This window comes from Papio anubis, chromosome 1 (genome assembly GCF_008728515.1).
Source record: "Papio anubis isolate 15944 chromosome 1, Panubis1.0, whole genome shotgun sequence".
NCBI lineage: Eukaryota > Metazoa > Chordata > Mammalia > Primates > Cercopithecidae > Papio > Papio anubis.
The window spans coordinates 156,622,050-156,647,828 of record NC_044976.1 but is presented as its reverse complement, the minus strand read 5'-3'; the positions used below and the strand labels follow the sequence as shown (position 1 = coordinate 156,647,828).

General features: G+C 54.4%; 1 protein-coding gene across 2 annotated transcripts in view; it reads left to right on the top strand.

The window, feature by feature from the left end:
- The first annotated feature begins 992 nt into the window (after positions 1 to 992).
- The window catches only part of CNTN2 (contactin 2), a 34,772-nt gene continuing 9,985 nt past the window's right edge, over positions 993 to 25,779 (top strand). Inside the window, exons 1-16 of one of the 2 annotated variants that reach the window (XM_003893237.5) lie at positions 993 to 1,261; positions 10,970 to 11,124; positions 15,817 to 15,961; positions 16,077 to 16,252; positions 16,464 to 16,559; positions 16,979 to 17,188; positions 17,478 to 17,577; positions 19,092 to 19,267; positions 19,712 to 19,848; positions 20,281 to 20,410; positions 22,118 to 22,268; positions 22,382 to 22,509; positions 22,847 to 23,022; positions 23,550 to 23,670; positions 24,201 to 24,359; positions 24,854 to 25,003. In XM_003893237.5, the coding sequence (XP_003893286.1) occupies positions 11,055 to 11,124; positions 15,817 to 15,961; positions 16,077 to 16,252; positions 16,464 to 16,559; positions 16,979 to 17,188; positions 17,478 to 17,577; positions 19,092 to 19,267; positions 19,712 to 19,848; positions 20,281 to 20,410; positions 22,118 to 22,268; positions 22,382 to 22,509; positions 22,847 to 23,022; positions 23,550 to 23,670; positions 24,201 to 24,359; positions 24,854 to 25,003 (2,125 nt within the window). In that variant the 5' untranslated portion in view covers positions 993 to 1,261; positions 10,970 to 11,054. Of the gene's footprint in view, positions 1,262 to 2,392; positions 2,636 to 10,969; positions 11,125 to 15,816; positions 15,962 to 16,076; positions 16,253 to 16,463; positions 16,560 to 16,978; positions 17,189 to 17,477; positions 17,578 to 19,091; positions 19,268 to 19,711; positions 19,849 to 20,280; positions 20,411 to 22,117; positions 22,269 to 22,381; positions 22,510 to 22,846; positions 23,023 to 23,549; positions 23,671 to 24,200; positions 24,360 to 24,853; positions 25,004 to 25,779 lie in introns of those variants that run through there. The other variant, XM_009189037.4, reaches the window with a different exon arrangement.

Genomic DNA, 25,779 nt, shown 5'->3' with positions numbered 1-25,779 from the left:
CCTCCGCCTCCGGGCCACAGCCTTCCTGGGCACTCCCTCACGTGACAGGAGCAGGGCAGGAGAAATGCATCGCTGACAAGGGTGAGCACTTAGAATCTCAGAGCTGGCGGGACTGTTTCCATTTTTAATCCCTTCAGGTACCAGTGAGGCTCAGAGAGGGCAGGGCACTCAGCCAAGCACACACAGCCAGTTGGTTGCGGAGCCCAGAGAATACTTCAGACACCCAGACCCCTAATCCAGGGAATTTTTCATGACATTGCACTGCTGGTTGCTTAAAAATGGGATTGGATCCAAACCTACTGATGCACAAAAGTGTCCAAGATCAGTTACACAGTGAAAAGTGTTTTGCCAGTCCTACTGTTTTATGTCATCACTTTTGTGTGAAATAACCCTAATAACCCATGTAATTGTATACATGAAAATCATAAACCTGGGGGCATGTGCTTAAATGTATTAAGAGCAGTGGTTGAGGGACTTTCACTATGTATTTTTAAATGTCCTCTAACATTTAGATATTTTGACAAAAAGCTCAAACTACTTTTGAAGAAGGGAAACAATAAAGAGGAACATGGGGTGGACCGGGAAACAGAGACAGCCCCTCCCTCCCACTTGCCCCACAGAGCAAGCTGGGGTTTCTGGTTTGGATCTCTTCTTCTGATAGAGGATTTCTGGGGAAACAAGGAGGTTTGGCTCCATGGGTCTCCAGGATTTGAGGGGTAAGAGCCACTTTCTTTTCCCTCCTCACCCCGCCCCTCTCCTGCCCCTTCGGCCCTGGGCACTAGAAGTGTGGCTGGGCAGGATCGGGAGGACAGGCGGGCCAGACAGCGCCCCGCGGCCTGTCCAAGAGCCGCCCATGCATTATGGAAGACGCGCGCTGGGCTCGCTCCCTGGTCCTTAAATGACAGCAAATGAGGTAAAGCCAGGAGGGTGGGGACGGAAGGGGGGTGGGAGGGGGGCAGAAGGAAGCCATCTCCAGGGCCCCCGAGCGTTGGCTGAGGACCGGAGCCAGCCAGTGAGCGGAGCTTGGGAGAGGGAGGAGCACATCTTGATGCAGAGATGCTGCAGTGGCTCCGGGCGCGCTCACACACACGCGCCCTCACCCGCCACCGCCGCCGCGGCCGCCGCCGCACCCGGACAGCGAGTGGCTGAGGCCGCCAGGGCCCAGAGGAGGGCGGCCCAGGGGCTGGCGGCCCGGCCGGCCCTGGCTCACCGACTCGGGCAGCGTCCACCTGCCCCAGCCAACACCCTTCTCTCGCCCCAGGTAGGTGCCAAACGCTTTTGTCTTCTCCAACCCAGGGGCTTCCCCGCGCGTTGTCATGGGCCAGGGCTTCCGGCTCAGTTCCTGTAAATATCCCCCTTGTAACTTGGGAGGGAACAGGGACAGGAACGCTAGCAGGTTGGGGCCATTCTGACTTCTCCCCTCAGCCCCTGTCTACCTCAGGGTGGGTGCTGGGGCTCCCCTCCGCCCTGTCTATGTGGGCGGCATCCCGCAGGGCTCTATCAGGCCGAGCTTGGCGGAAAAGCTGGACCCCAGGAGGATGTCCAGGAATTCGAGTTGGCCAGCGGGCAGTGGCAGCTGCCTGTGGAGAGGGCAGTTTCTCCTGGGCCGGCCCTGGGCACCCGGTCCAGGACAGGACCAGTCCATTCAGCCAGGCCCTGGGCCCTGGCCTGTCCCAGAAGTCCCTGCATGGAATTGAGCCGGAGTCCTCAGATTTGAGGTTACCCAGCGTCTACCTCTGCAGGGTGACCTCTTTGCAAAGTCTTGCTTCAGTTGGACGGAGGGGGAGGCTGTGGAAGAGAGAGGGGAGAGTGGAGCACAAGTTTGGGCAAAGGCCTGTCCAGGAACTGGGACTCGGGGAGGAGAGTCCTGAGGCCAGTCACATCCCAAAAGGCGAGAGGCTGGGGCCACCAGGCTGAAATTCCTTTCCTTCCCTTCCCCCTCCCAACCTTAGCTTCTCCTCAAATCCCTCCCCTCTGTCCTCACTGGTGGGAGGGAAGCATTTGCGCAAAGTTTGGCTTTCCAGTAAGGAAAGGGGCTGGGGCCAGAGTGGTGTGGGGAGGGGAGGGGGCAGAGCTGGGGGGTTCTGGAAAGAGAGGGAAGTCCTTCTGCCCAGCACTATGGGGCTTACGTAATGGGCTAGAGGTGGGGGGCAGCCCCAGCCGGTACGTGTCCGGAGCTGAATCCTGTCACCTTCTCCAAGAGGGTCTCTCAGGTCTGGGAAGCAGCGGGACATGGAGGAGGCAGTGCCTACGGAAGGGGAGAGTCCTGCTGCTACTTGGAGACGGAGTCGGGCACCCTCTAGCCCCAGACCACTGGGGGCTGAGCCTGTGTCCTAGGGGTGGGGGGATCCAGTGAGATCAGGAGGGAGTGGGGTTGTGCATGCCATGGCCCCAGCCCTGGAGAAAGGTGGGTTTCAGCATCTTTTCCCTCTGCTCAGAAAGAGGTGGGAGGAGGAACAGCCCAAGAAACCCAGTGCACAGGTGATGTTCTGGTCTCGTCTGGGCAACAGTTTCAGCCTCCTCTTCCAACTCTCTGGCCAAAGACCCCTCAGCTCACTTAGGCTCCAAGTCTCTCTACCTCCTGGTCCCGCTCAGAGGGGCCGAATGAGCCACTGGAGATCGAGTGCAGCAAAAGGTGGGCCACCTGTGGGAGAGGCTGCTGTGACAGCACCTCCCGGGGGTGGGGCAGGGAGATGGCCTGGAGGTCACAACAGGTGCCCTCACTCCTGGCCTTGGGAGAAGGGAGCTCTCCCCTTAAAGACAGCAGCATCCAAGCCCCTCCCCAGGGTGCCCACCAGTTAACCCCTTTCTAGCCAAGCTGCAGAACCACAGACAGGGCTTTTGCCACAAGGTCGAAGTCCTTCCTAATCGCCTGTGGGAGTCCTCAGCCAGTAAGAGGGAGGCAGGAGGTGAGACAGACAGGAAAGGGCCCCTGAGCCAATGATGTCAAAGTCACCCAAGGTCCACCTGCCTCACGGGTGCAGAGACCGCGGTGCTGACACCATGAGCAGTGAGGGAAGCAGAGGCACACTGCTCATGGAGATGAGTGCCCCAGACTCCGGGAGCCTGCTCTCATTCCCGGCTCTCTCTCTCTTACTCTCCTTCCTTCCTCTACTCCTTCTTTCCTCGCACTCCCTTCTCTGGTCGCATGTACTCCACCGGCTTCGGCCCTAGGCCTCCCCCCCGCCCACCATTTCCCCTGCCAGATTTCACTCCTTATGCAACTCCATTCCAGCACCTTCTCTGCCAGCAGTTGTTCAAATAGAGGCACATGTGGGATGGACCTCCAAGGAATTGTGCTCAACGGGGTGGTTGCACATCTCGTCTCTGGCTGACCAAACTTACGCCTTAGGAGCATGTACATAGACAGAGGACCCCAAGGCAGCCTTTCTGCCTCTAAAGCCACCAGGGAAGCAATGCGTTTGGGGTGGTTTGGAGGATGCGTAGTCCCCTCTTCAGAAACCTCCTCGAGCCAAACGTTGGTGAGAAAGCGTATTTCAAAGACAATCTCTAAGCCTGGGTGTGGGTGGTATTTGTATTTTTGGAGGGATTCCTAGGGCAGAACCAGGGGGTTGGAGAAGAGGTGGTTGATACGCAGGGGAGGAAGAACCACAGCAAAGAAAATGCCAGGGAAGCCAGAGGGACTTAAGTTAGACTGCAGGAGATACTTCGTGGCTAGAAGGGTGAGCCATGAAGAGGTGGGGCAGTCTCCTTTCAGATGACTCTAAGGATGGTGTGGAGAACTGGGGTCTGGTCCAAGGTTAGAGAGTCCTGCCTAGAGGCAAAGGTTGGGCTGGTTGACCCTGTAAGTTTCTTCCAACTTCCAGTAATCCTGTTTCAAATGGTAAAAGGTGGATGTGACTCAGGAATCCATAAGAAGGCAGACATCCTTTCATTCCCTCATGCATGCTGGCCACCCCTTCATCCCTCAGGACCACAACGCCAATCTAGACCAACCCCCCAGAGGCTGTTGCTAACCTGGAACGTTTATGGGAGTTTCTGTGGGCTCTGTGTCCTGATGGTAATCATCCTGGAGTAAGTGCTTTCTTCAGTTTGATGATTCCTTGCTACAAGATTAGCCCATGTTTCTTTGTTTACCAAAGAGGATGCAAACAAAAGCAAGGTGTGTAATGTTCTCACCCGAAACCCGAACACCTTCCATCCCAGGACACATTCAGGCCCAAACACATCTCATTCCCGGCTCTCTCTCTCTTACTCTCCTTCCTTCCTCTACTCCTTCTTTCCTTGCACTCCCTTCTCTGGTCGCATGTACTCCACCATTGGGTCCTTCTTACCCAATGAGCCATTAAGTTCCCTACTTAGATGGGGAAGTCAACGCCAGCCTCTCACACACACCCATTTAGTCAAACCTGCTGGGTTTCCTCCAGCCCAAACCCACATCTTCTCAGTGCCTGCCACCCTCAAGGACCAAGGGGTTCTCCCACCCTGTGCCTGGCTGGAGGGCAGCCTTCCTGCAGTGCTGCCCAAGAGGTGAAGCTAATCTGGACCCCAAATCCAAAGGAAACTAGCTTGAGAGGAGGAGCAGTTTGGACCCCACCTCCACCAGGCTTAAGTGCTGAACCACTTTGGAGGAAGCTGTCTAGGAACTGGGGGGAGCCTCCTTGCAGCAGAGTTGCGGGGACATGCAGAAATTGCTCTGCTAATGCAGGAGGAAATTTTCTTCCTGATTTGCTTCTTCAGAAACAAGTTGAAACCATTGTTCTTATGCCTGGCATCTCAAAAAGGGATCCTTCTGAAGTGCTCATTCACTGCTTTACACCACACACAGAGCAGGGCAGGCAAGTAGGAACACCTATGGTCTGGGGATGGCTGGCTCCTGATCCTGAGCTTCCCAGGAGGACGGAAGCCTCTCCTCTTCTGTCCACTCCCTACTTTATAGGGTCTCTTTGTTAGAGTAGGTCTCTCTTGCAGGGGCAAAGACTCTAGGCTCAGATCAAGGGCCAGACTCCCCCCTGCCCAATGCTAGAAGCTCAAACAAACCCATGAGCCTGGGAGCCACAGCTGTCCCCAGAGGGCACATCAGCACGAGGGCTGGGCCTCAGGGAAGCAGCTGCAGTCACAAAGAGCCTGCAGACAGAGCTGAGCAGCACACAGAGGGGGCTAAGGAAGGACAGGGCTGCATATCTCCCCTAAGGATGTCTGCAGCTCAGGGTACCACAGAGACCCCTGAATCACAATCCTTCACCCCGCACCTTCCAGCTGCTGCCTGGCCCGGCACGCTGAGATCCTAGCAGCCCCCACCCATGCCACCACAGGGCCCTGTACTGACCAGAGGCACATGGGGATGGTTCAGACCTTCCTGGAGGATGATGGTGCTTGCCTCCTGGGCAATTCTTGTCTTAGGCAAAGGAAAGGGTACTGATCTTAGATCCCACCAGGCAGGAGGTGAGGGCGGTTGAGAAGGAGTACCTGTCTTGGCCGCGTGAGCCCCTGAGCACATTGTACCAGGTATAACTCTGTCATGGGGGCTGTGTCCTTGTGCCCTAGTCTGGGGTGGTGTGCTAGTGCTTACCTATGACCGTTGCACCTGTGGGGTGTAAGAGGAGGGAGGCACCTGCCCAGGAGATTGTGGGTTTGTCAGTCTCCTAAATACATATGAGTGCCACCTGGATGTTGTGACTGTATAGAAGTAAGCCAGACAGTTACAGTGGCTGTGGACACAGGGCTGTGAGATTTCTCAGTTTTAAGATCTGATCTTTCCTGAGCACTCACTATGAGCCTGTGACGGTGCTGACCTCACAGCAGTCCCATGAAGCAGGTCCTACCCTTCTCATCCCACTCTTGCAGATGGGAGAGTAAGGCTGGGACTGGTTAAGAAATGACTGTGATAACCAGGATTATACTAGTTGGTTGTATTAGGGGTATGCTAGCTAGACAGCACCAGGCAGGTTGACCCAATAGCCTGCCCTGTTAACCAGTGTGCTGTTTTATAGGATAGAGGTCAAGCGGGGACCTGAAGGGCTCCTCGAGTACCTTGTAGGCTGATAATAAATCACTTAGTCTCTGCCCACAGCTGGGCTCCAAACTCTCCTTTCCTACCACCATCCATCGGAAGTTGCCAAATCTCTCATTGCTCTCCAATCTCCATTACTGGGGAGAAGAGGAGAGAAATTCAGGACCAGGAGCTGGGCGTCCCAATAGGCAGCACTCTGGGGTGGAGGGTGTACCTTTTATTTTCTGACTGGCTCCGTGCAGGGGGCCTTACCACAGAAAACCCTGTCGTGTGTTGGAGCCCCACTCACAGCCTCCTGTCCCCCAGCTGTCCCCCAGGCCCTTTGTTTCCTGGGCCCGACAATTCAGCCAGCTCCCCCTGGTGCCCTGAACCCCCCAGCAGTCCACTCCCCCATGTGCTGGTGCCTCGCAGGACCAGCCCCTGCTGATGACAGCCTGTGCTCGCCTGTGCCAGTCTGCGCCTGCACCCCTGCACCAGGGCAGCTGGCCTGGGCGAGACTTGGCTGGCTTAGGGCTCACAGGGCCAGCTCTGGGCCTGGCATAGCTCCACTCCAGCCTTGCTCCTGACGAAAAGGCCTCCTCCATCCTGGGCATTCTAGAACGCATAATAGGGCAGATGGTATGGGGAGATGACTGATCGGTGAACTCATGAGCACATCCTAGGCTGCACTCAGGTGGTCAGGGAGCTCTGTAGAGGCAGTAACTTTATTACTGTCTCCCTGTGCTTAGCACAATGCCTGGCACATAGTCAGTAAATACTGTGATGGAAATGAATGCAGGGCAGGACTGGATGCCAGCTGCCTCACCTTTAGGGAGGCAACGAGCTCCAACCTTTAGTCCAGACTCTGCGTGTGTGTGTGTGTTTTCACCCAAGGCTGTGGCACACAATGGAGCTCAATATATATCTGATCAGGCTGATGGGTCTCCGGCGCTCCCCGAGGGCAAGCCCTGGTGCTCCTGGATCCCGGCCCCTCCCCCGCAGTCTCCTCTAAGGCTGTACATCTTGATCCCTGGAGGGTACCCAGGATCCTTGGGCTGGATTATTCGTGATTACCCACGGTAATTACTTATGGTAATAGAGATAACAGACAATCGTGACTACTGGAGGTGGAGGCGAAGGATCTATGATGCAAACCTCCTGGTGGGTTGCAGGGAAACAAGGCAAGGGGCTGAGTCCTCACACCCGAGACACACACACACACACACACACACACACACACACACACACACAAAGACCAGACATCATCATACACAGACACATGCATACATGCAGACACAAAACTCAGATCACACATATACACAGAGACATATAGACACAACAGACAGACATCCACAAGCATTATATCCATGCACACTGGGACATAAACACGCACACACACCCAGCTCTCCCCAGCACTGCTGTGGGAGCTAGGGACTCCAGGTAGGAATCTGCCCAGAGGCTATCCCGGAGTCTCTAGCCCCTGGTTGTCTGTCTCTGCCTTGCTCTGGCACATTCAGTACAAGTGCCTGGAGCCCAGGCTCCTCCCCAGGCCGGCACCCTGCCCCCAGTGAGCTCCCGGGCCTGGCAGGCTGGCACAGAGCAGGGAGCAAACGATGATTGAGCACCTTCTCCGTGCCAGGCATCAGGACTCAGCACACCAGTGCCAACGGGGTGATTTTCCAACTTTTTGGAGCCATGAAGTCCTTTGTTTAAAGGGAACTTCATAGGAAAGTCCTGTATATAAAGCAGATACAAGTGGAGCTGCTCTGGCTGGAGCGGGGAAGGAGTCTGGAGCCCCATGCTCTCTCCCTAGTCTCCCATGGTGGCCCTGAGACAGGTGCAAACAGCTCCAAGACTTCAGAGCAGTTTGAAAACCACTGCAAGGCACTCTAGCACCTCATGGAACCCTCCAAAGAACTCTGTAAAGTGCATGTGATGATCTCCACTTTGCAGATGAGAAAATTGAGTCTTCACAAGGGGCATTAACCTGTCCAAGCTCACGAAGCTGTTCAGAGATGAAGTCAATATTAACAACTCCTGTTCATCAGATTCAAATCCTGGAAGGTCCCAACACCTCTCTATTCTGAGGATGACTCCCTGCATTTGTATAGCATCCAGGGACATATGTCTGTGATTTCCCCTGACCAGATACCGCGCTGACCCTAGAGCTCTGAGTGTGTGTGTGTATGAGAGAGAGACAGAGAGAGAGAGAGAGAGAGAGAGAGAGAGAAAGAGAAAGGGAGAGTTTGCCTTGGGGTTGCCCCCAGAAAGCACAGAAGACCTGTCAGCCCTGTCAAGTATATATAGACTATCCCTGACTTATAGTGACTTGACTTACAATTTTTCAAATTTACGATGGTGCAAAAGCAATACACATTCAATGGAAACCATACTTCGAGTATCCAACAACTATTCTGTTTTCCACTTTTAGTACAGTATTCAATACATTACATGAGATACTTAACATGCTATTGTAAAATAGGCCTTGTATTTGGTGACTTTGTCCAACTGCAGGGGAATGTAAGTGTTCTGAGTACATTTTTTTTTTTTTTTTTTTTTGAGATGGAGTTTTGCTCTTGTGGCCCAGGCTGCAGTGCAATGGCTCACTGCAACCTCCGCCTCCCGAATTCGAGCGAGTCTCATGCCTCAGCCTCCCGAGTAGCTGGGATTACAGGGATCTGCCACCATGCCCAGCTAATTTTTGTATTTTTAGTAGAGATGGGGTTTCACCATGTTGGCCAGGCTGATCTCGAACTTCTGACCTCAGGTGATCCAGCCGTCTCAGCCTCGCAAACTGCTGGGATTACAGGCGTGAGCCATGGTGCCCGGCCTTCTGAGTACATTTAAGGTGGGTTAGGCTAAGCTATGATGTTCAGTAGATTAGGTGTATTAAATGAATTTTCGACTTACGATATTTTCAACTTTTGGTGAGTTTATCGGGATGTAACCCCATCGTAAGTCAAGGAGCATCTGCATGAGCCCCATCACGTGTGCTCACGCATGTGTTCACTGGCTCCTGGAGGCATATAATCACAGTTGTTCTTGACCAGTTAAATGCAACATACAAGTAACAACTATGATGTGCCAGGTACTTTGCTAGGCATAGGTAATACCAAAATGAACACAACACAATCACTCCCCTGGGCAGCTCAGAACCTTCTAATGGAGACGGACACAGGTCCACAGGCAGGGTACCAAAGGTGTAGTCAAGAACAGAGTGAACTGAATTCTTTGTGCAGACAGGGGCATCTTAGGCACTTCCTGGCAGGGATGAGACATGGACAGGGCCTTGCAGGAGAGACTGCCTTGCCCAGGAAGGGCGTTACGGGAGAATGGAGATAGATGGGCTGGGGGAATGTCAGAGGGGTTGCAAGTGCAGAATGTCTTCAGTTCAAGTCTGGAACTGAGAGTGGCAAGGACAGGGAGGAACAGGTATTCAGGGAGAATTGGCACCTGGGCACCCTGCCTGTCAATGGGAAGTGGATATGAGGCTGCAGTCGGGGTGGAGGAGAGAGTGCCATCTGCTCCAACGCCCTGCCCTCTGCAAAACACCCAGCTTCTTGGCTTCCTTACCCATATCCTTCCTGACAGGCCCTGGGGCCACCTCTCCCTTCTCTTCCCCCAGGCTCCTTTGGGTGCCAGCTGTGGCTGTGAAAGAGGCAGGAAATGGTTGTGGGGTGATCAGCTGTGGAGGGTTAAAGGGGTTCGGGAGCTCTCTTCCTGAGGGACTAGAGTGTGATGTGAGACAGGGCAGACCCTGAGCTTGCACTGGCCTTCAGCCCCTGCACAGGCCCAAGGAGCAATCTTAGGTCCTCTGCAGCCTTCCTTCTCCACCCGGGTCCCCATCCAGGGGACAGCATTCCCAGGCCCTTGGCCACTCTGCATTCTAGGGGCATCACCAGAGGCGGAACGCTGAGATCCAGAGATGGGAGGGGTCTTGTTGGCAGTTTGCAAAAGGGCCCCCAGCCAGGCTCCCTCCCCAAGCCCTGACCCCCTCCTGCTGCTCTTAGTTTTCTGCAAAGAGGGCAGGCAGAGCAGAGCAGCAGAATCTGCAGCCGGGCTCACTGATCCCTGTGGAGGCTCTGAGCCCAGTGACCCAGGTTCACTCTGATAACCAGTAACTGGAAAGCAGGCCCCTGACATTCCACACTCCCCTCTGAACTAGGAAAGTCCTCCCAGGGACTGGGAGTGAACGGGGAGGCTGGCTCTGCCCCTGCCCTCACCTCCCAAGAGGAGGCCCCATCTCTCAGACTGATGGGACAGGTGTCTGACTTGCTCTCAGCATCTACAGGGAACAGGTTCTTCTCCAGAGCTCAAGGATTGAACCAAGCCTCAGCTCATCTCTGTGAAAGAGGGAGGCTCCTCTGGGAGCTGCGTTAACTCTTTTGACCCAGAAAGCCTGCTGGGCCCCTTCACCCATCTGGTTGGGGGCATTGCTAATGGGGCCAAGGTCATGACTCCGCTGGTAAGAGGGTGTGGACAAATCAGTGAGACCCCTCCTCACTGCTAGGAAAACAAGACCGGGAGACTTAAGGCAGCTCCCAGAGGGGTTTATTAGCCCCCACCCAGACAGCTGAGGGGAATAGGCAGGGGGAAAGTCGGCCCCAAGCCTGCCTGCCAGAGGAAGACTTTACTGACTTCCAACCCAGGCAAGGGTCCTGTTCTCTTCCAACCTCGCCTCAAGAGCTGACGGGCGGGCGAGAGGGCAGGTGGGTTCTTACCTCCCAATTAATCTCTGCTTTCACTTCTTAAGCGGCACCCCGCTGGCTGGAGTGGGGGCAGGTGGGGGTATAGGGCTGAGCCAGACTCCCAGGGGACCAGTAGGAGGCACTCAGCCCCAGGAAGAGCTTCTTGGTAATAGCCAAGCCCCTTCCTCTGGGACCCTGGGGAGAATTAGTGCTTGGGCAATTCCGGCAGCTCCCCAGGCGGAGGGAAAAGCTTTAGAGACCCAGATGTGCCTGGAGCTGGGAGGGGCGCTCCTCAGCTCAGAGCCCTCCTGTCTGTCTGCCTCCTCAGGTCCTTCTCAGCCTCCAGCTGGGCTGTCCCCAAGCTGAGCTGAGGCCCTTCTCCTCCGATCCCCACCTCTGCCCGGACATCCACCATGGGGACAGCCACCAGGAGGAAGCCACACCTGCTGCTGGTAGCTGCTGTGGCCCTTGTCTCCTCTTCAGGTAAGAGGGTTCATCTGGGCTTTGAAGCCTAGCAGGCATGATTATAGCATTATATCCTTGCTATGATTTGGGTGACAATTACAGAAATCATTGACTGCATTGTAGGAGCAGCTAGATTTCTGAGGCCATTTCCTTGCTAAAATTTCCCATTTGTAGATCTTACCTTTCCTTTGAGTTTAGGAGGAAAGGGAATATGTCTTTGCCGTGTTATAGATGAAGGAAGAATGACCCAGAGAGGGTGAGTGGCTTGCCCTGGGTCACACAGCAAGACGATGGCATGCCCAGATCTCCATAATATCACCCGGAGTTGCAGCCTCAAAGGCTGCACTGTCCAATATGGAAGGTAATAGCCACATGGGACTACTACAACTCAGATTCAATTCCACTTTAAAAATAATTTCCTCAGGTGCACTAGCCACATTCGAATGTTCAGTAGCCGTATTGGATAGCACAGAGCACAGAACATTTCCATCATTGCAGGACGTTCTCCCAGACAGGGCTCTGTAGTCCCCTGATATGAGCAGACGGCGGTCAATCCCAGTAAACGCTGGAAGGGTTTATTAAGGCAATGCTGCATCCCAGCAAATTGATCAAGTATAGAACAGGATCTGGAAAGAGATGTGGCAGAAGAGGGAGCTCAGGTTCTCCTCCCAGGGGTGCTCCCAGCTTGGAGGAGAGGCAGAGGGACACTGGCAGGAGGGGAAGGAGAGGGTGAAGAGGGCAGGCTGAGAGTCACAGGCCAGCTGGACTCTGGCGAGCATGTCAGGCCTGAGGAGCCAGGCAGCTGGTCTGTCCTAGGGCAAGAGGGAGGTCCCCAGCCACCTCCTGCTCTAAGGGGTCTGCTGGACCCACTGCTTGGCCTCTACCCTAACCGTCAGCCCAGATCAATAGATGCTTCTTTTCTCCTTAAACATCCCCATGGGAGTCTCCATGGTCCTGGAGTTCTAAGCACCTCAGACTCCACCTCCCCCACCCCACACCCCCTGGAAGGCTACAGCCTGTGCATTTCAGTTCCTTTGTCTCACCAGGGAAGGACTCCACTGGCATACTTTCAGATGTTCTCATTCTGTCCTCACTGCTTCCCAGTCCTGCGGCTCAGTCAGTGAGGCTGCTGGGAAACAGGGCTGACTCAGAGTGTGGGGGGAGCCACCTAGCCCCCCAGGCCTCGCTACCTGTCCCAGGGTCCACCAGACTGGGAAGAGCTACAGGGATGGGGAGCCTCAACTGCACAGAGCAGGAGAGGCCAACCCCAGAAGGAGCAGAGGGGAGGCACCTGGGCTTCTAGCATCCCCTCCCTCAGGGACGCCTCAGTGCTGGATCCACACCATCTAAGGAAAGGGGTACGGACAGCCTCCAAGGTCCTCAGACCCAGAGACACACGAAGCCAATGGCCAAGGGGCTGGGATCTGTTTTGCCACCTCCCAGGGCTCCAGAGAGAGACAGGAGTGGCAAATCCCATCGCTGGCCGCCACCCCTCCTGGGAAGGTGCCTCAGCTCTGGGCTTTTCTTGCTGCCCTGTCCTCGGGATATAGCTGTGGATTCCTGGCACTCCAGTGCAAGGGGGAGTATCAAGGATCCCCCTCCACCTTCTCATCTCTCTAACTCCCTTCCTCTGCAAGGTTTCTGATGCCTGTGTTTGGGGGAACAGTTACCATGACAGGGCATCAGAAAAGAATCAGAGAGGATGCGGAACAAGAATAAGGAAGGGCTGGCCTTGCCTGGGAGAGTGTGTGTTGTTGTTGTTGTTGTTGTTGTTTGGGTTTTGTTTTTGAGATGGAGTCTCACTCTGTCACCCAGGCTGGAGTGCAGTGGTGTGATCTCGGCTCACTGCAACCTCTGACTCCTGGGTTCAAGTGATTCTCCTGCCTCAGCCTCCCGAGTAGCTGGGATTACAGACACCCGCCACCACACCTGGCTAATTTTTGTATTTTTAGTAGAGATGGGGTTTCACCATGTTGGCCAGGCTGGTCTTGAACTCTCGACCTCAGGTGATCCTGCCACCTCCACCTCTCAAAGTGCTGGGATTACAGGCAGAGAGTGTGTTTTTGTGTGTGCATGTGTAAGCACACACACAGGAAGGCTCATGTGTGGGTGGGTGTGTATGTAGCTGAAGAGGTAAGTGTGGGTGTGTGAGGGTGTCTGTAGATATGGATGGCTGAGAGGCTGGAGGTATGAGTGAGGTGTCTGCATGGAGGTGGTGCTATGCTGGGGATAATGAATGTGTCCAGAAAGTCTCACAGCACAGTGTGACCAGCTCTCATACCCCAGCCTCCCTGCAGAATGCCCAGGGGCATTTTCTAAGACTTGGACTCCCAAGCCTCACTCCAAGAGATTCTGACTCCTTATCTGTGAGATGGAGCAGGGCCTCTGGTGGTTCTGATGGGAAACAGAGGTCAAGAGTCAGGGACACTGGGGTTAAGAATGCTGGTGGTGGGGTCAGCCTGGCCAAGGTCCAAACCCCCAGATCTGCTCCTTCAAGCTGTGGGATCTGGAGCAAGTTATTAAAGCTTTCTAACTCACAGCTTCCACATCAGGAAAATAAGAAAATGGCAATACCTATCTTGTAAAGAGGTTATGAGAAGGAAATATGGAGCATGGTATGGGATAAATAGTAAGCACTCCATCGATAGCACCTATTTTTATTATTATTTTTATTATTATGAATGCATGGATTATATATAAAAGTCTCCATGGCCATCTATAGCTGTGTGTCAGGGGGAAATGGATGTGTGTGTAAATGTGTGTATCTGGCCATTTGAGCAGCTTAGGGAGGTGCATATATACGAATTTATGTATGATATGAGTGTGCATATAAGAAAATGTGTGGAGGTGAGAGATGTAGAGGGGCGTGTATGTGAATATTTGGGCGAGTGGACGGCTGAGAGCAGAGGAGAAAGGTTTCTCAGGAAGAAAGAGTCTGAATGTATCAACGTGACCCAAGCCCACTCAGCCACGCCATCACCCAGAGTTCCTGGAAGCTGCTATTGTACGAGGTGGTTCCCAGCAGCCCGGCTGCCTCCCAGCCCCTCCTTTGCCCCCCCTCCCAGCAGTGCCAGCTGGGGCAGGGTTCCTACCCTACACCACCATCATTAACTTGGGATTAAGCTGGGTTCTCCAGCCGAGATGATGCCGTCACCGCCCGCCGCCTCCGCCTCTGAGGCCTGGGGCGGCAGTGAGGGAGAATGGCACAAGGGATGCCTGCACCGGGCCATTTCTGGGAGCCCTGCCTCCTACCTCATTCTGAGAGCTGCTTAGCAGCTGCCCTCACTCCCAGGGGGCCAGGACTGGGCCTCAGCTGCAGCATGGGGCCACCCCCTACCCCACCCCTGGAAGAGGACTGATGGCTGGATGCGCCGGGAAAGGAGCTAATTGGTTAATGGGGATCCCTTTCCCCATGACCCACCAAGGAAGGCCTGAAATCAGCTGTGTTAAGAGGTAGAAGCCAATTAGGGATAGGCTCCCGCCTGACACGGCAGAGGCAAAACGGACTGGCCTCACCGGTCAGCAGAGAGCCCACCCCAGCCCTGTCGAAAGGCAGGTGCGATGTCCGGCCAATCTGTGGCTCTTCATCCCCTGCCCTGCCCTGCAGCAGGACAATGATGCATGAAGAGAGGGGTCTGCCCCATTTGCCTGTGTGGTACTCATTGGTCCACCAAGCTCAGGAGGAATTGATCTGTCTGTGCCACAGACCTGCTGGGTGACCATGGGCAAGTCACTCCCTTTCTGAACATTTCTTGAATTGTGATACTGGAATTGTATAAAACTGCCTCCAAAGCAAACTGCCCACCCTCCACCCACCAAAGCAAACTGCCCACCCTCCACCCATCAAAGCAAACTGCCCACCCTCCACCCATCTTCTCTTCCAAGTCCCCACCCAACACGTGGCTCCAGCAGACATCTGCTTGCCCGCCACCTTCCAAGGGTTTGTCTGGCTGAATCCTCAAGCAGACCCTGGGAGGTGAATTCATATTCTTTTCATATCACAGGTGAAGACATTGAGGCTCAGAAGGGTTCCATAACTTTCCCAAGGTCCCACGGCTAGTAGAGGGCCAGTCTAGTCCCCAGGCCCAGGCTTCGGGTCCACACTGCCCTGGTAAGGGTATTAGGCTCCAGGGACACACATCCTCTCTGCATGTTTGTGGCTGGCAATGTCTCATGCACCTCATACCCCACAGATCAGTTCTTCTGGAAGGCTCCCTTGAAAGCCCCCTGAGAGGTAGAACTGCTTCCATTCTGAGGCCCCAGCACCTTGAACTTTATGGCATTTGCCACCTTGCACTGCCAATTTCCTGTTTCCCTCCTTGGACCACAAGCCCCTTGAAGAAGAGGGACTGTGTCTTAATCATTTTTACAAGCCAGTCTCTAGCCCAGTGCTGGGTATAGAGCGGGTGCTCAATACCTGAGTGTAGGATGGGTGATTGACTGAACTGATATGGCCAGATGGGGCCTGCCCAGCCTATTTAAATTGAAATTTAAATGAATTAAATAAAATGTAAAATGTCATCCCTCAGTAGCAATAGCCACATGTCACGTGCTCAATAGCCCCACGTGGCTAGTGGTTACCACATTGAACAGTGCAGAAAATGGAACATTCCCATCATCAGAGAAAGTTTTACTGGACAGCGCAGCCCAAGAGGCCAGGCTTTGGCCAGGCCCAGGCTCTGAGGCCTCTGGTGGTGTCATCACCTGCAGCTTGGAGTTCAGCCCTGGGATCCCCAACCACCTTTGGGCCTGTCTTTGAAGACCAACCCCTCAGTGTGCTATTCCCAGAGGAGTCCACGGAGGAGCAGGTGTTGCTGGCATGCCGTGCCCGGGCCAGCCCTCCAGCCACCTACCGGTAAGGCCTCTGCAGTGGGTGCTGGGAGGCCCTGGGCAGCCATTGAACCTTCCCTCTCATCAGCCCTGCCACCAGGCAGGACTCAGAGGTCCCCTTCCTCCATCCCCTGCTGCAGGTGGAAGATGAATGGCACCGAGATGAAGCTGGAGCCAGGTTCCCGTCACCAGCTAGTGGGGGGCAACCTGGTCATCATGAACCCCACCAAGGCACAGGATGCCGGGGTCTACCAGTGCCTGGCCTCCAACCCAGTGGGCACCGTTGTCAGCAGGGAGGCCATCCTCCGCTTCGGCTGTGAGACCCGCATGGGACCAAGACACTTTGCGGGAGGGGGAGAGGGGGCTAGGAGAAAGTGCCCAGAAAGGACAAGTGACACCCTCAAGCCAGGCCTTCCTGACCTCACATGACATGCCTTAGTGAACTGCTGCTTCTCCGTGAAGGATGAGTCAGGGAGGGGCTCACAGGCCAGGAGGACAGTGCCTGAGCCCCTGGTCTCTGCCTCCAGTTCTGCAGGAATTCTCCAAGGAGGAGCGAGACCCAGTGAAAACTCATGAAGGCTGGGGGGTGATGTTGCCCTGTAACCCACCTGCCCACTACCCAGGTGAGTCCAGACCTTGGGCCACGGTGAGAGAGGGCACAAGAAGGGCTACCAGAAATTTGGCAGAAGGAGGATGGAATAAAAGGTGACCCCTGGAAATGACCCTTAGAAGCACCCATCCCTGGGACCCTAATTTTAAATGATCTGTGTTTTCTTTACGGGTCTGTCATTTTCCATCTCTGTGCCCTGCTTCCACCTTCAAACTGGGTGGTCCCTGAGGGCTGTGATCCCTGACAGACTTAGTGCTCTCTAAGGGCAGGAATAGTCACTTCTTCCCTCTAGGTCTCCCCTTAGCCCCAGTTCAGAGCATGGTGGCTGTCAGGACAGGGCTTGCAGAACCCCACCAGCATGCTGGGGTCCCACCCAGAGTGGTCCTGTTAGCCCGGTACCCCCCTGGTTTCCTCAAACTCCTCACATCCTAGGCTTGTCCTACCGCTGGCTCCTCAACGAGTTCCCCAACTTCATCCCGACGGACGGGCGTCACTTCGTGTCCCAGACCACAGGGAATCTGTACATTGCCCGAACCAATGCCTCAGACCTGGGCAACTACTCCTGTTTGGCCACCAGCCACATGGACTTCTCCACCAAGAGCGTCTTCAGCAAATTTGCTCAGCTCAACCTGGCTGCTGAAGGTCAGGCTCGGCCAGGCATGGCGGGAGGGAGGGAACTGGAAGGGTCAGCGGGCATTGGGAAAAGGGTTTTTCCTTTGGAGATTGGAAGATTGGCTTGCAGGGCACTGATTCCAGGCCCTGGACCCCCAGATCCTCCTGCTTCAAATCCTCAGGCCCTTGCCCTAGGCCTCAGGGAGATTCCACACAGCTGCCAAGACATAGTTGGCTCTGAAAGGTGCTGAGATCCCAAGCACGGTAGCACCTGACCTGGAGTCATCTGCATCTGATTTGTAAAATTCTCTCTCCCCAGATACCCGGCTCTTTGCACCCAGCATCAAGGCCCGGTTCCCAGCAGAGACCTATGCACTGGTGGGGCAGCAGGTCACCCTGGAGTGCTTTGCCTTTGGGAAGTGAGTGTGAAAAGGGAGGGGTACCAGGGCAGTCTCTTGGGGGCACAGGTGACCCCAGGGTGAGGGCAGGCAGAGTCAGGGCTGTCATCTTGGTGTCCCTCACAGGGTCTAGCAAAGTACTGGGCACACAGTGGGCATTGACCACCACTCACTGGACACTAACTCTCTGGGTGAGGCATTGCATGTGCCAGGGGCCTTCCACGGCCAGAATCACTTGGTCCTCCAGCAGCGCATGGCAGGCTCAGACAGCTTGAGTAACACCCAAGGCTGGAGGCAGGCAGCACAGTGTACAGACTCCAACCCCGTCTGCCTCGTTCAGATCCCAGCTCTGCCACCCGCAGACCTTGGGTAAACTGCCTAACCTCTCTGTGCCTCAGTTTCTTTATGGTGGTGTTAATAGTACCCACCTCATAGGGTTGTCATGAGGATTAAATCAGTTCATACATGTGAGGTGCTGAGAACAGTGCCTGGAATTTAGGAAAGTGTTCCGTGAACGTTAACAGTGATCTATTTGAGAGTCACAACAGAAAGCGTTCTCTTTCTTGCACTCCTAGAAGAAGGATTCACTGGAACAGGGCTAAGCAAACAGCAGGTGCTCAATAAATGTTTGTAGAATGAAAGAAAGAATGTGATTTGTACTTTGGCCCCCTCCTCCCTCAACTATCTCCTGTGGTTACCTGGGATAATCTTTGCCTTGTGGGAAGTTTTGGGCTTCCAGAAAATCCACATGAAAAGTATGTGGAACGGGGGCCAGGTACAGTGGTTCACATCTGTAATCCCAGCACTTTGGGCAGATCACGAGGTCAGGAGATTGAGACCATCCTGGCTAACACAGTGAAATCCCATCTTTACTGAAAATACAAAAAAATTAGCCGGGCGTGATGGTGGACACCTGTAGTTCCAGCTACTCTGGAGGCTGAGACAGGAGAATGGCGTGAACCCGGGAGGCGGAGCTTGCAGTGAGCTGAGATTGCGCCACAGCACTCCAGCCTGGGCGAGAGAGCGAGACTCCATCTGAAAAAAAAAAAAAAAAAGAAAAGAAAAAAAAGAAAAGCATGTGGAAGAGGAATATATTAACCCATTAAAACTGATACCTCAGTCCGTTTTAGTGCACAGATAACTAATAGCTAAAGTCCCTTTGAAAAGTAGGGGCAAGGCCTGCCCTGTAGAGGCAACGGAAAAGAGAACCCATAAAGACCCAGGTCACAGGCCACTGTGGCGGAGGGCAGACCCAGCTTCAGAGTGCAGACCCCGCAGAAGCCCAGCTTCACTGGCTCGAGGGTGTTGCAGGAGGGATGGGTAGAGGAGCCCTGCCTCTTGCCCCTTCCCTGCGTGTGCTCCGAGCCTACCTGGGAGAAGAGAGTGAGAATCAGCCAGAAGGCACCCTCTCTCCCTCTGTTCCTCCCAGGCCCAGCATCTCAGGAGGGCCTGAGAGTCTGGGTATGAGGAGCTGTGGGCACTGGAGGGGTAGGCCCAGCTTAGCCCACACCCTCTGGCTTTGTCTCTCCTGCCAGCCCTGTACCCCGGATCAAGTGGCGCAAAGTGGACGGCTCCTTGTCCCCACAGTGGACCACAGCTGAGCCCACCCTGCAGATCCCCAGCGTCAGCTTTGAGGATGAGGGCACCTACGAGTGTGAGGCGGAGAACTCCAAGGGCCGAGACACCGTGCAGGGCCGCATCATCGTGCAGGGTACAGAGCCAGGGACACCTTCTCCGCCCCTCCCGACCCCCCTTCCTGCCTTCACCCTTGTCCCCAAGGAAACAGACCCAAAAGTCAGGGAGGAGACTGGGAGGCCCCCTGCATGAGCCTGCTTGCCCTAGGACGGCACTGAGTCTGGGACCAGAAGAAGCTAGTGCTGTGGTCAGCTCAGAGCTTCAGTCAGGGGTGCAGAAAGCACACAGGAGGCTCCAGAACGATTTAAGTTGTGAAAGCAGCCACTGGCACAACCACAGAGTGCCAGCTTTCTTGTGCCTCCTTCTTCCTGCCCCCTCCTCCTTGTCCTCTCCGTCCCAGAATGCTGATGGCACCCTCTGCTGTCTGGCACAGGTACTGCTGCCCTGATTTTCTGTTCCTTTTAATGAGCTGGAAGCTCCTCCTAGCTCATGCCAGGTTTTCTTTTCCGGGCTCCCACAGCTCAGCCTGAGTGGCTGAAAGTGATCTCGGACACAGAGGCTGACATTGGCTCCAACCTGCGTTGGGGCTGTGCAGCCGCCGGCAAGCCCCGGCCTACAGTGCGCTGGCTACGGAACGGGGAGCCTCTGGCCTCCCAGGTAGGAGACGTGGGATTCCTCCCACACATAACTGTCCTCTGCTCACTTGGTTCCCTCACCCCCCAGAACTTCCCCTGCACCACTAGTAGCCCTCTGGGCTAATTAGGGTGCCAAAGGGTGGTCCTAGGACCACCTGAGGACTTCTTCCCATCCCAGTCCCATGGCCACAGGCTGGGCCTGGATCCAGGCACAATTCAGCCACAAAAGAAGTGATGTGGTCCTGACTGGATCACCTCACCCTTCCAGCTTTGGGGAGGCCTGGGTAATCTGCATCCTGAGGTTCCAGGTGGCCCTGAGGTAGGACTGGACATACGAGCCATATCCTCTAGGGATTATCAGCCTAGAGTCTCCACTGCCCCCACCCCTGCCAACCCCTCCTCCCTGTGGCTCCAGTGGTCCTGATCCCCCTGGGCTCTGGGCTCTTCTGCACAGAACCGGGTGGAGGTGTTGGCCGGGGACCTGCGGTTCTCCAAGCTGAGCCTGGAGGACTCGGGCATGTACCAGTGTGTGGCAGAGAATAAGCACGGTACCATCTACGCCAGTGCCGAGCTAGCCGTGCAAGGTAAGGGGCCCAGGGAGGCAGGGGACATCCCAAGGACGTGCATATGGTGGCTTTCAGAGCTCTGAGTTTAGGTGTTTCCAAACACACACGCACATACCCTGTAGCAATTTTCCTTGGTTTTCCAAGTGTCTAAGTAGGAGAACTCAGAGATTTAAGAAAGGAGATGAGACACAGGGTTGAGAGCTGCCAGAGGGCAGGGTCTCTGACTTGTCCCATGTCTGGCACACAGTAAATATTTGCTGCACTGAAAAAAAACGGAAACCAAATCAATCAGATCTGTGTAACCCAACCCTTTCAGCTATGTGAGCTTTGGCAAGTTACTTAGTGTTTCTGTGATTCAGTTTCTTGATTATAAAATGTAGGCAATAATAGTCCTGCCCTCCTGGGCTGCTGTAGGGAACAAGTGAGATGAAAGAGGTACAGCATAAAAGGCCTGCCCATTTCATGCTGGTGCCTGGGAAATGCCAGCCAGTGCTAATATTTAGTTGTGTGACTTGAGCTCACTGAGCCTCAGTTTCCTCATCCATAAAATGGACACAGTGATACCCACCACATCAAGTTTTAGTGAAGCTTTGCTAAGAAGCATTCATTCGTTCCTTCATCCATTCAACCAATACTTACTCAACACCTTACAGAGGATGAATACGAAAGATACAGTCTCTGCCTTTAAGTAGCTTACAATCCAGTAGAGGGAAAGGGACAAATAAACCCCAAATCAAACAATTAAACAATTTCAGCTAGCCATCAAATATAGTATAAAGAAAATCCAGGCAGGGTGCAGCGGCTCATGCCTGTAATCCCAGCACTTTGGGAGGCAGGGGTGGGTGGATCGCCTCGAGCTCAGAAGTTCGAGACCAGCCTTGGCAACATGGTGAAACCCCATGTCTATGAAAAATACAAAAATTAGCCAGGCATGGTAGCACACACGTGTAGTCCCAGCTACACAGGAGGCTGAGGCAGGAGAATCAATTGAGCCCTGGAGGCAGAGGCTGCAGTGAGCTGAGATTGTGCCATTGCACTCCAGCCTGGGCAACAGAGCAAGACTTGTCTTAAAAGAAAATAAAAGAAAAAGAAAAGAAAATCCAGTAGAGTGATGGGCGTGAGATGGGCCTGTTAGATGGGGTGGTCAGAGAAGTCTTCTATGAAGAAGTCCCATTTAGGCTGTGACCTGAATGTTAAGGAGCCAGCCGCGTGAAGATCTGGGGAATTTCCAGGCAAGATATACAGCAAGTGCAAAGGTCTGGAGGCAGGAAAAGACTTCACAACTTCAAAAGAGAGAGGGGAAAAAAAAAAAGGCTAGGTGATTGGAACATAATGAGTGGGAGAGAGAGTGGAGCAAGATGTGATTGGAAAGATGGAGACTTATTTGTGAAGAGCCGGGCTCCACTGAGTGTGAGTTGAAAAAGCTGTTCATTCCTCGCTGGGTGGAGAAAAGATTGTAGGAGGAACGCGCAGAAGCAGGAAGACTGAAGTGGGGTGGCGGCGGCGGGGGGTTGAGGGGCGGGGGGCTGGGGAGGGCGGTGTTGTCAATAGTCCAGGCAGGAGATTTGATAGCTTAGGCCAGAGAAAAAAGGGCTTGGTTCTGAAAGAATTCTGGAAGAGGTGCTGGTAGGAGTCACTCATGAGGTGGCCTCAAAGGGCAGGCCAAGTAACGTCTTTATCAAGGGTGACAGTACTTTTCTCTGTGGCTCTCCCCTTTCCTTCCAGCACTCGCCCCTGACTTCAGGCTGAATCCTGTGAGGCGTCTGATCCCTGCAGCCCGTGGGGGAGAGATCGTTATCCCCTGCCAGCCCCGGGCAGCTCCAAAGGCCGTGGTGCTTTGGAGCAAAGGCACGGAGATTTTGGTCAACAGCAGCAGGTACCACCCACACCCCACCCTGCACAGTTCCTGCTCCTCCTCGTTAGAAGGCTAATTCCCCTCCTGTGACAACCGTCCCTGAGTTGGGCACATCTGCTTTGTCCTTGCCACAGAGTGACTGTAACTCCAGATGGCACCTTGATCATAAGAAACATCAGTCGGTCAGATGAAGGCAAATACACCTGCTTTGCTGAGAACTTCATGGGCAAAGCCAACAGCACTGGAATCCTGTCTGTGCGAGGTGAGGGCTGCCATGTGGGTAGGCCGGGGGCTCAGCCTCCTCAGGGTACTGTCCTCCCCGTCATCCTGCTCCTGTGTCCCACATTGCTCCTAGTTTGGTGTCAAGGCCACCCTCGGATTCAGTTTCACTTGGGACCACCCCCTGGCCACCATCGAGACTCCGGTCATGCCTCCCTGCCTGCCACACACTCATGCAGCCCTGGGCAGTTGGGACATGTGGGTCACACCGCCTCTTCTTTTTGCTGGGCCTTAGGACAGAGCCTCTCAGCCTGCCCTGCGGACCCTGCCTGTGCCCATTTCCTCCCCCATCCACCCAGGGACCTTGTTTTACTTGGCAGATGCAACCAAGATCACCCTAGCCCCCTCGAGTGCCGACATCAACTTGGGTGACAACCTGACCCTACAGTGCCATGCCTCCCACGACCCCACCATGGACCTCACCTTCACCTGGACCCTGGACGACTTCCCCATCGACTTTGATAAGCCCGGAGGGCACTACCGGAGAACCAATGTGGTGAGGCCTACGGCCAGAGCCCCATGGCTTCTCCCTCTTTCCAGAGAGACAGGGGCCCCAGGATGTCCTTAGCCATCCCCACCTTTAAGTCCCCCATAGCCTAAGCGTCCCCCATTCCCTCAGGCCCACGCATGGCAAACTCATCCTTGGATGAATAGCTGTCCTTCCTGGATTCCACCCAGGGACCATGCATATAGGAGAGGGTTAGGGACAAACCTGGAATTGTGGGCAGCCACCAAGACACTCCCACTACTGTTCTTGTTAGCCTGCCCCCTAGGGCAAATGACATTATTAATGTGGACAGTCATTGACTGTCTCCTGAAACAAACTTTGCTGTTTGGTCCCCAGTGGTTCTAAGTGATGAGTCGTGATTCCTCCCATTGAACAGAGAGGAAAACTGAGATCCAGCGGGGTCCACGGATGTCACGGAGTAGGGGACTCCCAAGCTCTGCCTCATGTCTCATAGCCTGCTGCACTGGTCAGAGCCGGTGCTCTGACCTGCCGCCCCTAACTGTCCCCATGTGCAGAAGGAGACCATTGGGGATCTGACCATCCTGAATGCCCAGCTGCGCCATGGGGGGAAGTACACGTGCATGGCCCAGACGGTGGTGGACAGCGCATCCAAGGAGGCCACAGTCCTGGTCCGAGGTGAGGGGTTTCCCACCTCTACCCCTACCCCAACTCCCTTAAAGCCCAGCTGGGCTGTTCTGACCTGCTCGCCCCATCTCCCCTCCCCTCCCTCAAAGCTGTGGGGAAGGGCTTCTGGCGGAACTCCTGTGAGCTGGATATATCCTGCGGTTCTTCACAGGACCTAAATGATCAGGACATTTTTCTTCCAAGGCCAAAGTTTAAAAAATCCACTCCTAAACACATCCCAAGATAGGAGTGCTTTACTGAGCCCTGAAGTTTTCAAAGCCTAGTGCTGGGAAATCTATGCACCTCTCCACGTGACAGCCTCTGTGAGCCCCCCAGCCTTGAGACACATCCCTCCACCCTCCAACTGGCACCCGCCCCAACTGCCCACATCCCTTGCCGGCGCTCCCTCCTGGGTGTGTGTTCACTGCGCCCTCTGCTGACCTGTCTCGGTACTGTACCAGCTCAAGCCTGGCTGGGAGGAGGTTGGCTCAAATTGGAAGCTGCCCAATTCTGACCCACTGTGCTCTGACCTCTTGGTGCAGGTCCGCCGGGTCCCCCAGGAGGCGTGGTGGTGAGGGACATTGGCGACACCACCATCCAGCTCAGCTGGAGCCGTGGCTTCGACAACCACAGTCCCATCGCTAAGTACACCCTGCAAGCTCGCACTCCACCTGCAGGGAAGTGGAAGCAGGTTCGGACCAGTAAGTGTGACCCCACCCGGGTCAGTGCTGATAAGGCTTGGCTGGGTGTAGGAGGTAGAAAGGGTCAAGGGTTGGGGATCAGGGGTCTGAGGGCCAGGGCTGAGCCTGGAGCTTCCAAGAGGGACAAGCTTTGCCCTCTGCCAGCAGAGAGCATGCAGGCAGGCAGCAAGACAGTCACATAGGGAGTAGGACAGTCGGGAAAGAGTTAGAAGAGGAGGCGCTTGGTCTATGCCCTTGAAGAATTGGTAGGATTGTTACTGGAGCAATGAAAACATTCGTAGGGGCGTGGGGGTGCACACAGCAGTAGCAGAGGTACCAAGATAGGGAAATTGAGTAGTTTTTCCATAATTTCTGAAAAAGGTACTGAGTGCTTAGTATATGGCAAGTACCGAAGTGAGGGCTGGGTAGATAAGTGGTGATTCAGGCCAGTGCCTGCCCTCTGCATCCAGATGAATAAGCAAATGCTGGAACATGGACTCCCTGGTGCCTTGCAGATCCTGCAAACATCGAGGGCAATGCCGAGACTGCACAGGTGCTGGGCCTCACCCCCTGGATGGACTATGAGTTCCGGGTCATAGCCAGCAACATTCTGGGCACTGGGGAGCCTAGTGGGCCCTCCAGCAAAATCCGGACCAAGGAAGCAGGTGAGAGTCCTGTGTGTCCCAGAGAACTATCATCAGGACAGAGACCCTGGCACCACTTATAGGAAGTGCCACGCCAGCCGCAGTTATGCTGAGTTCCAGCCCTGCTCACCGGCTTCAGACTCTCACAAAACAGACAAGGACAGAACACCAAGTTGGGACCAGGCCCACTGTATGGACAAATCATCTAGTCTAAACTCCTCATTTAAAAACTGATCAACCTTACAACTGCATGCGCATCTATAATTTTTTTAAGTTTAATTTTTTAAAGTGGAAAAACCAAAGTTCGGAGAAGGAAAGAGTCACATTGACATAGCTTGGACTTGAACCCAGGACCACGGGGTGGTAGACAGATGTCCTCCTGGAAACATCTGTCAGATGTCAGGCACTACAGAAATCAGTTAATGCTGGCCGGGCAAGGTAGTTCACGCTTGTAATCCCAGCACTTTGGGAGGCGGAGGAGGGCAGATCACCTGAGGTCAGGAGTTCGAGACCAGCCTGGCCAACATGGTGAAACTCCATCTCTACTAAAAATACAAAAATTAGCCAGGCGTGGTGACACACACCTGTAAATCCCAGCTACTCGAGAGGCTGAAGCAGGAGAATGGCTTGAACCCGGGAGGTGGAGGTTGCAGTGAGCCAAGATCGTGCCACTGCACTCCAGCCTGGGCGACAGAGCGATACTCCATCTCAAAAAAAAAAAAGAAAGAAAGAAAAAAGAAATCAGATGATGTGAAAGATGTGTGTGTGTGTGTGTGTGTGTGTGTGTGTGTGTTCTG